The sequence below is a fragment of the Ptiloglossa arizonensis genome, chromosome 2, assembly GCF_051014685.1.
Source record: "Ptiloglossa arizonensis isolate GNS036 chromosome 2, iyPtiAriz1_principal, whole genome shotgun sequence".
Lineage (NCBI taxonomy): Eukaryota > Metazoa > Arthropoda > Insecta > Hymenoptera > Colletidae > Ptiloglossa > Ptiloglossa arizonensis.
This window is the reverse complement of record NC_135049.1, coordinates 1790923-1806816: the sequence shown is the minus strand read 5'-3', so window position 1 is coordinate 1806816 and position 15894 is coordinate 1790923. Positions and strand designations below refer to the sequence as shown.

The window sequence follows — 15894 nt, the reverse complement described above, 5'->3', positions numbered from 1 at the left end:
ACATTCTATTTAATTTATTTTTATGTCAAATCTTTTAAATATATTTTTATTTGTGTTATTTTATTTCATATCATTATATATTTTCTCTTACTGATTCTTTTACTACAAGACTATAATTATTATACATAAATAATACCTTGTACAATTTCTATTTATTTTGTAGATGTAAAATGTACCTAAATTGCGTTAGACGCATCCTTTTTTATTTAAAAATGCATTTGGAAGTCAGTTGAATATGCATACATGTAACTAATGATTCGCCTTATAGATCTCACTATAGATAGCTGCTGTGGCCATTTTTGTACACGATGCAATGTTAGAGCTTGTTTATTATCAATGTTTACCTAGTAACAGGTCCTTTGGGTGTGCGGAAAGCCCTTTAACGTCTTTAGTGAAATCCGTAAAGTTAATTATTAGTTAGCTGCACGCGTGCTCAATTGATTTTCAAATCCATTTTTCTTGACAACAATACCTCCAAAAACAATTTCTTTACTCTTGACTTTCATCTTATTTTAAGCTATAAAATCTCTTTGACCTCACTTGTAATATGAATTACGAATTACTCCGCACAGCAGCCAGACATTTCGATTTTATTACAAGTGGCGCAGTTCTATTATGATAAGTCACTGAATGAAATATAGCATTTTAGTCGTACAAGAGCTTGATCGAGAGTATTAAAATCGATAGTTTAAAAGAGGTTTAACTGTACCTTACTCGTTCTTACTGTTTCTACTTGCTCTGACTATCCCCTACTTATTATAGTGTCAAATTGGAAACGAGTGTCAGGGAGATTTATTTATTCCATGTAGTTAGTGATAAGGAGAACAGATACATACTAATGCGTGTGTATACCACGCACACGAGAATAATGTCGCTGGGAAGAAGCAATTTTTTCTGTATAAACATTAAGTAACCAGCTCCGGCACGAAACCTCTTTCTCCTTTATTCAGGTGTTTAAATTGGTGCTGGACCTAGTTTTTACTAACACGAAAAAAAATTACTAGTGCTTAGTAACATTCTTCTCAAAGGTCAACAGTACGTGATAATTCAGACAGTTTCAGAGAATCAAGAAAGTAAATGTGAAGTTTGTTTTCTCGCTCGTAATATTGTTGCTCTTTTATTTTTAAACACCAAATATTAATCGTTTCAGAACGTGCTTTCCACTAATTATATCAGATTTATATCGAATTTACAAAGCAAAATAGCTAAGTATACTACATTTTTACGTATACTTTGATAAGTTATATATGTTACAATGAAGCGTCTTATAATTATATTAGAAAGTTTTATATAATACTGCCGAAAAAATCCATAAAAGATTTGGCATTTTGTGATTAACATATAAACGATGATAAATTTTATGTTGAATTTTATATAAGTGGCCTCAAAAGAAATAGTTGTTTTTATAAAATAAAATAAAAAATTTTATACTCTTTGACTAAGTCATTTCTCCGACATATACTTCCAAAACTTCTCATTCAAACTAATACTGATGTGTCAAACAATTTTGTCAATAAAGAATTAATTAAAAAATAAATACTTTAGAACATGAAATTAGTAAAATTTATTAAAATGTTTTCAAAATATGATCTAAACAGAAAAATTAGTTACTGCTGAAGTATGTAGACTAATAATGTTTCTCGATAGGTTTCTCATAGTATTCAATGTGTAGAAAACCAGAAAAAAACTGCAAACATTCAGTTGGGAAGTTTTTAAACATCCTTTTTACAATACTAATGTAATGTCTTCAAATTTCCATCTGGTTGGTCCTTGAAGGGACATTTGAACAGCAAACTCTTTTAGATAGATACTGAACTTAAAACGTGTGTTATAATATTTTAGATGTCAGGACAAATCTTTCTATTGGATTGTTCGGAGTCATTTCGTTTTTTTTTTTTTTGTTTTTTGATCAAAATAAAACACTATTATTTTAGAGTGTATAAACATTTTATTAAATTATATATTCTCCATTTTGGAAAACGATTCTTTGACTTTCCGAACAACCCAATATTTTTGCGGTATTAACGCCTTGATACGCCAATGGCAAAAATACTGCGATGCAAATCGAAATTGCATTGAGAAATAAATGTTCTTTCCTACTGTAACTTTATCGCTTAACCTAATCAAAAATTAAACACCGGTTTTGACGCGAGCGATAACCCTCGTATTACACATGGGTGTATGTATTACAAGTTACAATTGATTTTTTATACAAGTGCATTTAATACATCTATTGTGTAATATTGTAGATAAATTTAAAGTTAATCTATATAATTATCTCGATGTTCTCTCTACAAATACTGTTTACAGTATGGAAGCAAAATAACAGAAAATAAAATACATGGCCAAAGAAATTGCAGGAGGTGTATCCAATGGCTAACTATACATATATTAACAATGTTCAAAAATCAAATTGATTATATTCTGTATATTAGTAATTCATATCATGTGACTAAAAAAAAAATCTGCAACGCCGATATACATAATTTGTGACATGTAATTGTAATTTACTGTAATTTATGGAAGAACTGGAATACAAATTCTTAATAGACATAAGAAAGAGATATTTGTCATCTATCTCCGTAGTCTTTTTCTTCCCTGGTCTGGTCTTCTGACACGCCTTTAACACTAATTTCATTAGATAAATAACATTAACATTGAATGAAAAAAGTTTATTACTCTCGTTATTTTATATTTACCTTAGGCAATATGAAAAATGATATTTCACGATTAACATTCAAATTTGGGAATGATCTAATTGAGTTTAATAATTTTATCATATGTAGATATTCAATATGTTTTTGTTCATTCCACATAAATAAAATTGTTTTCTAAAAACCTTAAAAATTCATTTTGGTAAGTGTCTGCTTACCTTCAATTGCAAGATCTTCGTTTATAACATTGAATTTTTTAGCAACAAGGAGAACATTTCAGAAGGAATTGTCTTAGTCAATATCTATTAATTCCAAATAAGACTCAAAATATGCAATTTAATAAGAAATTTGTCAAAATCAATTGCTTATTTCTTTTGCAGCAGTGACATAAAATTCTAAAAAAGCACAATATAAGGTTAATCCTTTTTTCATCAACAGTTGAAGGTAATTGTTACAAGCCAGACCCACGTATTTGCTGTTAGTTCTGTTTCATTAGATGTAAAAGCTGTGGTATCTAAAAGTTCTGCATCGTACTATACAATGATGTTACCTAATCCTGTTAGAAGTGTAATCCTTCTTTTTCAAGCTTGCAAGAATATAGTACATTTATTAAAAGACTTAAGAACATATTTTAGAAAAAAGACATATGCTTCTGCTTCTGAACTTTACATTAAGACTAGCATATGTTCCCCAGATATTTTCTTCTTGTTTACAAACAATATTTGCAGAATATGCATCATAAAACAAACTTTAAAGTACATCAAAATATGCATAATATACAGTATATGCAAAATGTCAACTTGTTTAATTGCACTGTTTGCTGTATATTCTTTATATTTTGGAGTATTGTAATGTATGTTGTATATTCTGTACAATATACATTGTACAATGTGCAAAAATCATTGACAACTATTAATATGTGGAGAACACACAGTGTACAGTACATTATACAATACAATACTTAAAAATATAATAAATATATAATATTCAATACAATATTTAAAAATATATAAAACATACAGCATTTGGTGGTACCAAAAATATAGAGAATATATAGCATACAGTCATTTATCTAAGTTATCATTTTGCGTATAAGAAGAATATCAAGTTTTACGAATCAGAACTTTCCAATTAAGTTTTTGTCTAAAATTACATCATACATTTTATATTTTTAGTTGAATTGATACATTGATTAATAAACTTCAGCAAAGTTTAAATATTAAAATAAATTAAATATCAAAATAAATCAGTTAAATCTATAAAGACTACAATATTACAATATCTGACACTTCATACACTATTAGTTATCGACAATTTGTATATCTATTTAATATAAGTTTCTTGTTTTGTTTATGGTTAATTAAAGAAAATTATTCTAAAAAGTATCTAAACACTAATACCATTGAAAAAGTTATTAAAACTTATTAAGCAATTTAAGGTATGTTACTGATTTTGACCAAAAATAATGATCGTTATGAAAAACTATTTGTATCTTTTTAAAAAATATATATGTACAGCCACTGACAATGAAAGTTGTACAGATCATATTATAAAAAGTGCTACCTTGGTAGAATAACAGAATAAGAAATTTGATTCAAACAAAATTATTATTCTATAATCTAATACTTAGTTATTATTTGTACAGAAAATAAGAAATTAAACATTATTCTTTATTAAGACCAAAAAATGATAACCATATCATGTGCTAAATCATTCTCACGTTCAAAATTGTACAGCCTAGTAAAATTACGTTTCTTTATTTCTTGAAATTAACCACACGTCATTGTATCAATTGAAGATGATCTTCCATGTAAATAATCATCTAAATATGAGATAAATGACATTAGAGGAACATGAACTTATAATTTATCATCCTAATAATAATAAATCACATAGGAATATTGCTAAAGTGTTAAATGGAAGTGCTTACAGTATGCAATATATAATAAAACGCGATAAAGAAGAAAACTGTTTAAAGAATAAAATAAAAATTCAAAGAAAAAATTTATTGAAGACGAAGAGAGGTAAATACTTGGAAAAATAAAGAAAAATCCAAAATTAAGTGCTCTAACTGCTACAATTAAAATTAAACAATATCCAGGAGCATCTGTAAGTGCAAAAACTATTAGTCAAATTTTAAAATGATATGAATATCATGGTTGTATAGTCTGATCAAAATATTGGGAATAAAACACAAAGATTAGAGTTTGCTAAACATTATATGAATAAAGTTTTTGGAAAAATGTTATCTTTACAAAAAAAATAAATTAACTTGTTTGGTAATAATAGTAAAATAAGAATGACAGAAATTGAATCAACAGTAGAAAATATAAAACTTAAATTGAACTATTAAACACAGAAAAGGCAGTGTTACGATGTTAGACATTTTATCAATAGGAGTTGGAAATTAAAAATTCATTGCAGGAAATATGGACAAGTTTAATTAAGTATTATTTAAATATCTTGAAAAGTCACTTAAAACATATTATATGCAAGTTAGGATTGTTGGATTCCTTCATGTTTTATGATAACAATGATATGAAACATGCATCAAGGAATGCTCAAGAATAACTGTTGTATAATTGTCCCAAAGTTATTCACACACCAGCTCAATTGCCTAATTTAAATGTAATTGAGCATTCTTGGCATGAATTGAAATTAAAAGTAAATAAATATGAAATATTAACCAAAGATCAATTATAAGTAGCAATACGGACAGAATAGAAAAATATTGATCCAAGTTTTTTGGAAAACTTATATATAATTATATAATATACTTACTTATATATACTTATATATATACTTTATATATAATTTTGAATGCGAGAACAATTTAGCGTATGATGTGGTTATCACTCTTTTTCATAGTAAAGATTAATGTTTACAAATATTTTGTTTTGTGTGAATAATTACTAAACATTGATCTAAAGAATAATAAATATTTTTTTGACCAAGTTTCTTATCCTGTTATTGTACCGAAGCAGCACTTTTCATGATAATAACCTGTACAATTTTCACTGTGTAACTGCATGTACTAACATCATATAAATAGTACCAATCATTGTTATTAGTTTCGTTAATACAATTCTAGAGTACTTGGTTAGTTTTAAGCATGAAATTTTTAAGCATTACAACAGTTAATATGTGTATAATATATGTAATAACAAATGGATCCAACTAATTCAAAAATATTTGAGGTTATATGTCACCGTCACAGTGTCGATATTTGTGACCACTATGTTTTATTTATCTCAATGCTCGGCATAGTAAATTAATTAATTTCGAGTAAATTAAACACGGAGATATTGCTTAATTTATTTAAATAAATCATTTATAAATATAAAATCGTTATCATACTTACAAAAACTCGCAGAATACTAGAAAAATCTAAATATGTACACAGACCACTCTGATTCTGTAAAACACATTAAATTTTGAATTAATTGACACAACAATACCCTAATTACTAAAATTGCTTTTGTAATAGTAGATACAGACATAACACTAATAACTATTCTAACATAAGAAAGCTAATATTTTATAGTTTACATTTATGATATTAAATTCCAGAAAAGTATACATGTGATTTTACCAGGAATTAAAGTAAAATGTGATATTAATTGGATTACTGTCAGAACGAAGTGTGTTTACCTTATTGCATATTATGAATATTTAGATGCATTGTAATGTATGGTACATATCATTATATTTTAAAGCATTATAATGTATGTTGCACGTTTCGTATATACCAATGGTTTTGCACAATACTCGGGTTTGTTCCTGAGTACAGTTACATCTTAAAAGTATACATATATTATTATACAAAGATCTACTAAATGTTGATTTTGTAAATTTGTCAAATTATGTAAAAAATGGCACAAGCAACACTTGGATTTCCAAGAGCATTAAATGATGATCATAGGTTGCTTGTACATAATTACCTATTACTACTTGTACACAACTATTTGCATAATATGCAGTAAAATAATTATTATTTTTACCCCAGCATGATCAAAAAAAGTAACTCATAATTCAAGAAATACAGATGTTAATAGACATGTAAAAAAATTCATCCAATAATCATTTCCACAAATTGTCACTTAAAAGTTTCACGCATTCGAATTTATTGATAAATATTAATTAAATGTATTTAATAAGTAATAGTCCAATCCTTGAATTGATAACTTATTTAAAACTTTTTACCTTTCAGAGATATTGGCAAAGCATTATTACTTCATATTAATTCGTGCGACTTGTCGCGCAGAGTAAGATGTTTTGAAAGGTTAAAAATCGCTTCGACAAATACCTAGTACGTAAAACCGTGCTACATGATGCGAAAAAGAAAGGATAACTGAAGCTAGTAACTTTTCCCTCTCATGGTATGAATTCTCCCCGGGTGCATATTACCATTATTATAATATGTACATAATTAATATTTTAATGAAAGTCTGTCATTAATTTTCCAATTGTTTGTCATGTTTTTTTTTGTATTAAGATCTTCTAAGCGGCGAATTTACTACAATACTCTGCAATACACCTTTACCTAACGCGTCTGTGTCAACACAATGAACCTATAAAATTCTGATCACGCGAGATATTACTGTTTATATCCATTCATTTTTAACTTCAATGAACAATAATAAATTTGATATTTCTCCATTTTATTATGAAAATCATTTTGGAATCGATTCCTTTTTTATGAACTTGTATATTAGGTTTTCATTTATAGAAAATAAAAATATAAGAAAAATTGACGGTTATAAATTAAATGTTGATAATTATGTTTTTTGAAAGGAAATAGTTGCATTTTGTTGTACTGGCAATAATTGAATCAGAATAATTTTTAGTAGAACTATAATAAATGATGATATTAATATTTTATAAATACTGAATATTACAATATCACACGGATCTATATATGTATATAAATTAGTTCTTTTTACAATTATTTCTAATAGTAGAAATTATTTCTACAATTATTTCTAATACCAGAAATCATTTCTACTATTAAATCAACGCTTTTACATATGTCATTTGGCATATCGATAGTATGGTAATTAATATCATCTGAAATGCAGTCACATGATAGCATTTTCCACCGTAGTTATCTACATGGAAAATTATAGACACATGAACACATCCTACAGGAACAAACCAAATGACTATGGTCGAGTAGCGTTCGGTCATCTGACTCAATTTATCCGCATTTTCATTTATTTCAATTTTTACTGTTGGAAATTTGTCCTATTCCATAAATGTTATTTACATCAAGAGAAAACTCAGTGCGTTTATTATGCGTATGCAAAATCCGTAATTGCAATTGTATTAAATTTTAGTTTACATGATATACTCTAGTCTCGAATTTCCAAGTCACGCGGTTCATCCGTATTTGTTCTGTTTCCGAGTATGGAGCTCGCGCGCCAACTAGCGACGAGAATCGCCACTACTTTTTCAGGCGAATCGATATTCTGCTCAAATATTGACTTCGCGATTGTGAGTGGTGTCGCAAGCGAGTCGTGCAGTAGACGGCGATGCTCTTTTAAAAAGCGAGTTCTTACGAGTGATAAGTCAAGTGCTGTTAGGCGAAGAACTGTTAATCGGAGTATCCTGGAGACAGGAAGTAAGGAAGATGCTGCTGGCGGCTAGTGCTGTGTTTTTCGGATTGACCCTCGGTCTCTCCCACGCCAACATCCCAGCCCTCGAGTCGACACCGAGTTCCTTCAACAATCATGGAGGTGATTTCATTTCTCTTTTCTCATGCCCTACATTTACCTGAACTTTTTACATATCCATTCTTTCCTTGAAATATTGTCTATAACGAACGCATTTCGTGCCTTTCCTTAAGTTGCGCTTCATTTTACGGTATAATGTTTGTTAAATGGGTAACTCGCAGGTGCAATTATTCTTTCGTGAGCACCTGCAGTCACCAAAACTGTTATGGCGAATTCATTGACTAGACTCAATAGGCCCTTCGATACGTGTTTGCACTGTACCTGAATCGGTCGATGTGCCAGGAACTCAGTAAAGAAACTTAAGTCAAATATAAGTACGGATTATGTGTTATGATACCGGTTATATCAACATTAACGATAACGAAATAGATTTATTGCGATAACGAAATTGAATTTATCAAGTTAGACTTAAAGTCATCGAAAACATATTCGATTAAAATTGGATAATTAAAGTAACGCCATACGATGCTATTAGACGTATATTTTAAAAAATTGAACCCTCTTATCGCTTATAATTATCAATATTAGAAATAATGATCACATTCACATGAGAAATAAATTTCAATGTATAAATTTTGCATTGAAATGTGCCTACATTTTATCGAACGCTTGAAATAATTAAATCTATTCATTTTGTGAAATGTCATGTATGTATAAATGTCATACATTAACACTTTCACATGTAATTATTATTACCTGTGTTTGACATAAGAAATAGTCTTTGAAAGGAAATGTTGTTTTTATTGCTTGAGTGTTAAAAAGTTTGTACAAAATATGTAATTGGATTGTATGGTGTATTTTATGATAAATAATAATTCAAGAATAATAAAAAGGAAATTAATAACTATTATTTTGGGAGCTTATTTGAATCAATTAAATGTTATAAATGTACATTTGAAATATTATATATATATATATATATGAAAAAAAATTTCTAAAGAAAAGTGTTTCAAATAATATTTAGTTTAAATATTTTTTAGGCTGCATTGTGAAACTTAAACACTGTTGCAATAATGTAATTCGATTTTTATATAAATTGTACTTCAACTTAATTTCAACATTTTAGTTTTTACTTTTACTTAAATATAAATAATACTTTGTACTGCGACAGAAGTCAATAACTTTTTGTTTAGTTAAAGCAATAACACGAGTTTTCATAAAATATTGTACTAAATAGAACAGTTGTGATATTGTTATAACATATCTTGAATACCTGATTTAAATATATTTAAAATTATTTCTTATGTTATTTTTCATATTATGAAAAATTGAGAAACAGATATTTATTAAAAAATTATTTAATTTGGTGGGAGAAACATATACATTAGATATGGATTTTTTTTAAATGTATTGCAGACAATTTAATGTTAACATCATTCTTTTAATGGAACTATGTACAATTTGTATTACACTTGTCCAATTGGGTATACAAATGTGCATTTATTAAGATAAACAAAGTAAACTATTGATCAATCATTCAGCAAATACTCTCATGAACAATAGCGACAAATATTAAGTTTTGACAGAGTTTTTAATTTTTTATGTAGAAATAATTAAATCAACTTGCAAGGTTTTATTTATATTTATTGGTGTAATAAATAAACACAGTAGTGTTAGTTAGTTCAGTTCACTTTTACAGTGATTAAACATGATATTAGAGTCAATACTCTTGCAAATATTTTGCGTAATCAATTAAAATGTTCTTTGTGTGTTTCATTAATGCATTTTGTACCATGTGGGTAACCAGTGATCCATGATAATTTTTTTGTTTAGAATATTAACTGTTTTTATTATTAACCCATTCAAATTTACGAGACCTAAAAATGATATAACGACCACAACTTGGAATATTACAGTGATCTATATCAATTTGTTTATGATTTTTTAGAAGCCTGTGTGTACTTTTGACTTCCTACAGGGCATTTAAATCTGTTAAATCTGACTACCAGAGTTACTATAAGCATTTAAATATAATACAAATCAATTAAGAAAAATATTATTATATATATAAAAATTTCATATACTAATACATAATTGATATATCCAACCCAATTATTATACTGTGACTAAACTGCGACTGACAATGAATTTTTTCTCTTAGTTGCTTACAATGTTCATAATGTGTTTTATTTTTGGTTTTTAAATTCTAATCTCCTGATAACAATACTAGATAGCTATTTCTTCAACTTATTCTTATAAATTTTCAAGCAAATGATTCTATTGTACAAGAATCAATTTCAATACACAAATTGTGTTTAAAGCAAGGGTTGCTGGACAAACCTAATCTACGAATTCATTAGAAACTTAGAGCAAAACACCTTTTTCTGATTCATCCAATAAATTTTATTCAATTTAATTAATATTCACTATGAAAAGAATTGTCATTACAAAGTAGTTCTTAATATCATTAATTTCTACTCATTTATAGGTGTACACAGCTCATAAATAGTTGTATTTTACACACAATTTTTTGGGCTTTGTATGCAAATAATATCTTTTCCAATTTCAAAAAGAAACGAGGAGGAAATGTCATAAACTGAAAAAGAAAGAATGCAACCTGCTGCTGTAAGGCAATATTGTCAAATAAATTATATAGAAAATAAGAGTATGTTTGATACATATGTTACAAAAAACTGTTATGTAATAAACTATACACATGTTCACTGTATTCCATCATAATACCTTGTAATATGTATCACTAATTGCAAATTGTATAAATAAAGATATTTGTTTTGTTGCATCTACAGTGTATGTAGATTGTGTAGAATTTCATATGAAGTTGATGTTGCATGAAATGTGTATCAAATGATAGTAACTGTGTAGCATATTCACATTTAGTACTGAAAATGTTTGAACGGAACAAGGAGGTTTGTGTACAAACATAGGTTGCATTGGAAAGGGAAATTGATTATAGAGATTTCAAAACTATCTTTATTTTTTTAATTTTTACATAAACTATAGATTTTTCTTAATTTTTTATTTTATAAGTTTTAAGACAAATTCAATCCACTAAGTAGCATACATCTTTTGATTCGTATTTGATTAAATGTCACCCATGAACGTTTACAGCAAATTTGGTACTGTTTTCAACATACAACAGGAATTTTCAAATATAATTACATATCTCAATTGATATAGTAATAATATAGAACGAGTAGTACTTATACTAGAGAGTACAATATCATTTTACATTAAACTATTTTAATTATGCGGATATAAAACGGGAAAAATACCTATTTGCTCTCTACAGAGCACCAATTGATATATATCAATTACAAACAAAAATATGTAATATCAAAACTATTGTGATACTACTCACTATCTATTTATGTTGTCATTTCTATACTTACAGTCGTTTTAGACAGTAACTATTAAGAGAATATAAGAAAATTTATAGTATATTAAATAATAATAATTAATTTTTTGTTAATGTATATATCTATGCAGTGATTATGGAAATAATTAGAGAATATAAATTATTTGTAACTTGAACGATAACAAATAGTTATACATATAATTACCTTATTTTAACAGTATTGGAATATACGTTTATTAACGACTTACCTTTCTTTTATTTTATACATTTTTATTTAACTTCGTAATACGAATTTATAGCCTTCAGTATGTATAATTGCTAGTAAACTATTTAGTTCATTGTAAACTAATTTTTCAATTATTTGTGGATGCTATTGATTCAACTTTTTCAAAAATATTGAGAAAAATAATTTTATTTATTCCACCATTCATAGGAATATTTTTTTTTAAGTGGTTTCGTAGATAGGTGGTTTGTGGAAGTCAAACCGGGATCTTTGCAGCGGCCATTATAACATCATTCTCGTATTCAAGAATTTTGGTCGGTCAGAGATCTCCATTGGTTAGGACCGGCTGATTTTACCTGCACTCTTATGCTCCCACGACGAGCTTCGGCGTTTTTCTGTGACATGGACGAATACATTGGACTAGTAGGAGTGTAGTCAAACCTTTGTCGGTCTTCTTACTGCCAATGAAATCTGTTTGCCTTTCTCTTTCATTCTTTTGCATCTACTTTCTCATTTTTACTCGGCTCGAGCAATCCTTTGCACACATTTGTCGGTAAACAACTGTTCAAACAAATAAACACACGCATCAGATAAAATTTTATTCACTACAATTTTTATATTTTTTCATCATTATCCGAATTATTCGTAATTATGTACGATATATTATGAATTACTGCTGAATTTCGCAAATACGTACGCCTTCGAATAAATTAGCGTTGGAACTTATTTTCATTGTGAACAACTCGTCGATAAATTAGTAATACTTGCATTAAGATATAATGAAAAATATAAAAATTTTAACATTCATTATGAAATGAAATTCGATTATATAGTTCGTTCTCACCTATATATAAACAAGAGTTAAATCTCAGAGACAAAAAAGAAAGCAGATCTGATTATTTTAGTTACAATATCTCTTTCCTTTGATTCTTCACAATTTTCATTTATTCCTATGTAGCAATGATTATATACTTCCAGTTTGTTAGATTACTACTTTTAATTCATTTGTCCGTTGATTTATTAGTCGGTAAGATTTATTAATCTTAATTAATGATTCTTATTAATTATTTCTAAGATATTCGATACTGTCGTTTAAAATACGTATGTAGTTTCAACCGAGTGATATTTTCTTTGAGGATCGTGGCTTTTGATACCTACTCTATGGTGGAAACTCGGAAACCATTAATAGTTGAACAAGTTAATTCATCGAAATTGATTACAAAATGTCAATATATTGTCGAAGTAATTAAAATACGTATAAAAAGTCGTTAATATTTCGAGGACAGTTCGATATCCGAAGAAAAAGGCAATGAAATGTAAAATGCACGTAAGTTCGATTATCATCCTATTCATACTTTGAGTGTCTTCCTTGGGAGACACTCTAAAAGATCCAACGTGAAATTTAGATTTCTGAACAATGCCAAAAATGAGCATTTTTTAACACCGTCCTTTCCAAGAGGACAGTGAATGGAAACAACACCAGGACTACGTGAGTAGCTCAAGCTTTAAAGAAAGTAAAACCACGCGCGTATTTATCAGTGTGGTAACCACTAATACAATATAAAATATTGTTTAATTTTCATTACATTAATGTGAAAGTACTTTGAATGGATTGAGAATATTTTCTTTATAAAAATGTACCCAAACATGATCTTATTAGATAGTACGCGCACTTAAAGAATTCAAAAGTGTTTCATTTTACACGTAATTAAAATTAATCCGAATAGAGTCATGTTTAGACTCTAGTTTCATTGAGAAACCCACACAAAACGAAATTTGACGCGCGCGACAAAGAACGTTCTCAGCGACTAATTGATTTTTGTCAGCACACATGTCGCCCGCTCAAGTCAAGGAGTTTCTTGTGTCGGAAAAATATAAACAATGGTGGGAATGTATCCTCATTCGAGGATAAAATTCTAACGTGAAGCGGTGGACCACAACTAAATACTTGGTATACTCGTGCCTCTCGGCGTTGCATCGACACTCGTGGATACAGTGTTGCCTCGTTTATAGGTTGTTATTTGTGTTTAATTGTAAGTAGTCTTTCTATCCCCTCCACTGTTTTTATAATTGCTGCGGCGAGTGCGACAGACTGCGAGCGAGCGAGTGAGCGAGACAGCATATGACAACGGCGAACCATAAAATTTGCTCGAGCTTTGGCGTCTTTAATAACTAATCTTATATTCCGACGATCTTTAAATTTCGTTAATCAATCCCTACCGGCATTGAATGATGACGGTATTCCAATTTTATTTCCGATTTCCAATGCTTTCTCCTGTAATAATAAATCTGTGAGTGGATTTCTCATTGTCCGCTGTTCTAAAATACATGTCTGAAAACGGTTTTCCAAATCGTGTCCTTCTTTTTTTTTAATTTCAATTAACGAATTTCTTTAGCTGCATAGCTTCTTAATTTACTTTCTTCGTGTTGAATGCGTCGAGCTGTTTCTGTACAGATTTGATCCTGTTTTGCTAAATTGGGGATAGCTGTCGCCGCGTTCAACTTTTTGAAAATTTCAATCTTCCTTTCTGTTACAAATAAATTTACTTACTTACTAAATTCCATAGCATATTTTCAAAAGACGTTATGACTTTATTATATTCAATTTCATAAGTTCCTCTTTTTCCTCAATCATCGATTTTTCTGAGATACGTACGAGGAACACTTTTGCCCTTGAGAGGTAACTCGCTCGCCACTTGATTTGATGCAGTAACTCGAGAGGTGACTCTCAGTCATCACTAGGTTTGATGCGGTAAGTCGGGCGGCAACGATTTTTATTTAAGTTTGATTTCTTTGGAATTTTGCATCATGAATGCATTTATTTTCAATGTTGGTTTTAAAGCTGTTTATGTATAATTTTACGAAGTGTAGAATGGTGTACCTTCAAATGGCTATGGGATTTTCTTACTTCAAATTAGTCTTTAATCACGGATCAAGTTGCGTCTTCGGTGTTAATCTAAGTTTAGCAGTCGTGGTAATAGGAATATTATTTTCAAATTTTTTGAGCCCTATAAACATAAAATGTGATAATGAAATCAACTCAAGTAAAGATGGGTTTGACTTTTCGCTGTTAAACGATGAAATTGCATCCACTATATACATACGGGGCACTCTGATAATAGAGAGAAGGAAAATTTCAAAGTATGTTTAATTAATTTACATATTCTTTCTAAAACATTAAAAAACAGTCGCTTAGTCATCTGCGATATGTAAAAACTTTAGTTAACTAATTGACAGATTTTCGACAGATACATAATCGAGCTTTTGCTTCGATCTCCAGTTTCCATGATATCTGTTTTAATGGAAAGCTGCTATCGACGGAATAAGCCTGACAAAATACATTAAACAACGTATTACTGCGATACTTGTCCCGACAAGTCAGGAATATATCTTGATAATTGTTTTATAAAATTTTATACTAAGCAACAATATAGAGATTAAAATTTAAGAAATTTTCTTCTTTAAGGTGTAAATATATATAAAATATTAAAATATAATAAATGTATACGTTAATTTGTAGATGAAATCATTTTAAGTTAGCTATAAGGAATACACTAAATATGCGTCAAATCGTCTCGAGTTGCTGGTAGTCCCCAGCGAAAAAGGCCTTCACTGCAAAGGGTTAATATACCGAAATCTATTGGTAGGGGAAATGTGCTAGTAGTCGGTCCTTTATTTAAGCCATCATGGAAACTCAACCTATGTGTGATTATTGTTAATAAATCACTTTCTAAACATTTTATATATCGCTACATTCTTTAAAGTACGCATTTTGAAAATATCTTGTAGTACGTTCAATAATATATTAATTTATAGTCACAATGGACAAGAAGATGCAAAAATGTCATTTTTGCCAATAGTCAGTCTATAAAGTTCTGTGTCCAGCCTTTCCCATGTCAGTAATCAGCCGTTGTAAGAGTAGCATAAGTATTCAGGTAATTAAAACAACTAAATTAGTAACTAAATGGA

At 28.7% G+C, this 15894-nt stretch overlaps 2 protein-coding genes across 5 annotated transcripts in view; one reads left to right on the top strand and one right to left on the bottom strand.

Annotated features, from left to right (window-relative positions):
* Window positions 1-6990, bottom strand: part of LOC143143860 (tubulin monoglutamylase TTLL4) — a 554572-nt gene extending 547582 nt beyond the window's left edge. For all 4 annotated transcript variants that reach the window (XM_076305648.1, XM_076305652.1, XM_076305646.1 and 1 more), the window contains exons 1-2: window positions 6858-6990; window positions 6016-6069 (exon numbers count right to left, since the gene is read on the bottom strand). The gene's annotated coding sequence lies outside the window, so the exon portion shown is untranslated. The remainder of the gene's footprint in view (window positions 1-6015; window positions 6070-6857) is intronic.
* A 1101-nt stretch (window positions 6991-8091) lies between these two features.
* Window positions 8092-15894, top strand: part of Cals (calsyntenin 1) — a 28315-nt gene continuing 20512 nt past the window's right edge. The window contains exon 1 of the mRNA XM_076303937.1: window positions 8092-8389. Coding sequence (XP_076160052.1) covers window positions 8284-8389 — 106 coding nt within the window. The 5' untranslated portion in view covers window positions 8092-8283. The remainder of the gene's footprint in view (window positions 8390-15894) is intronic.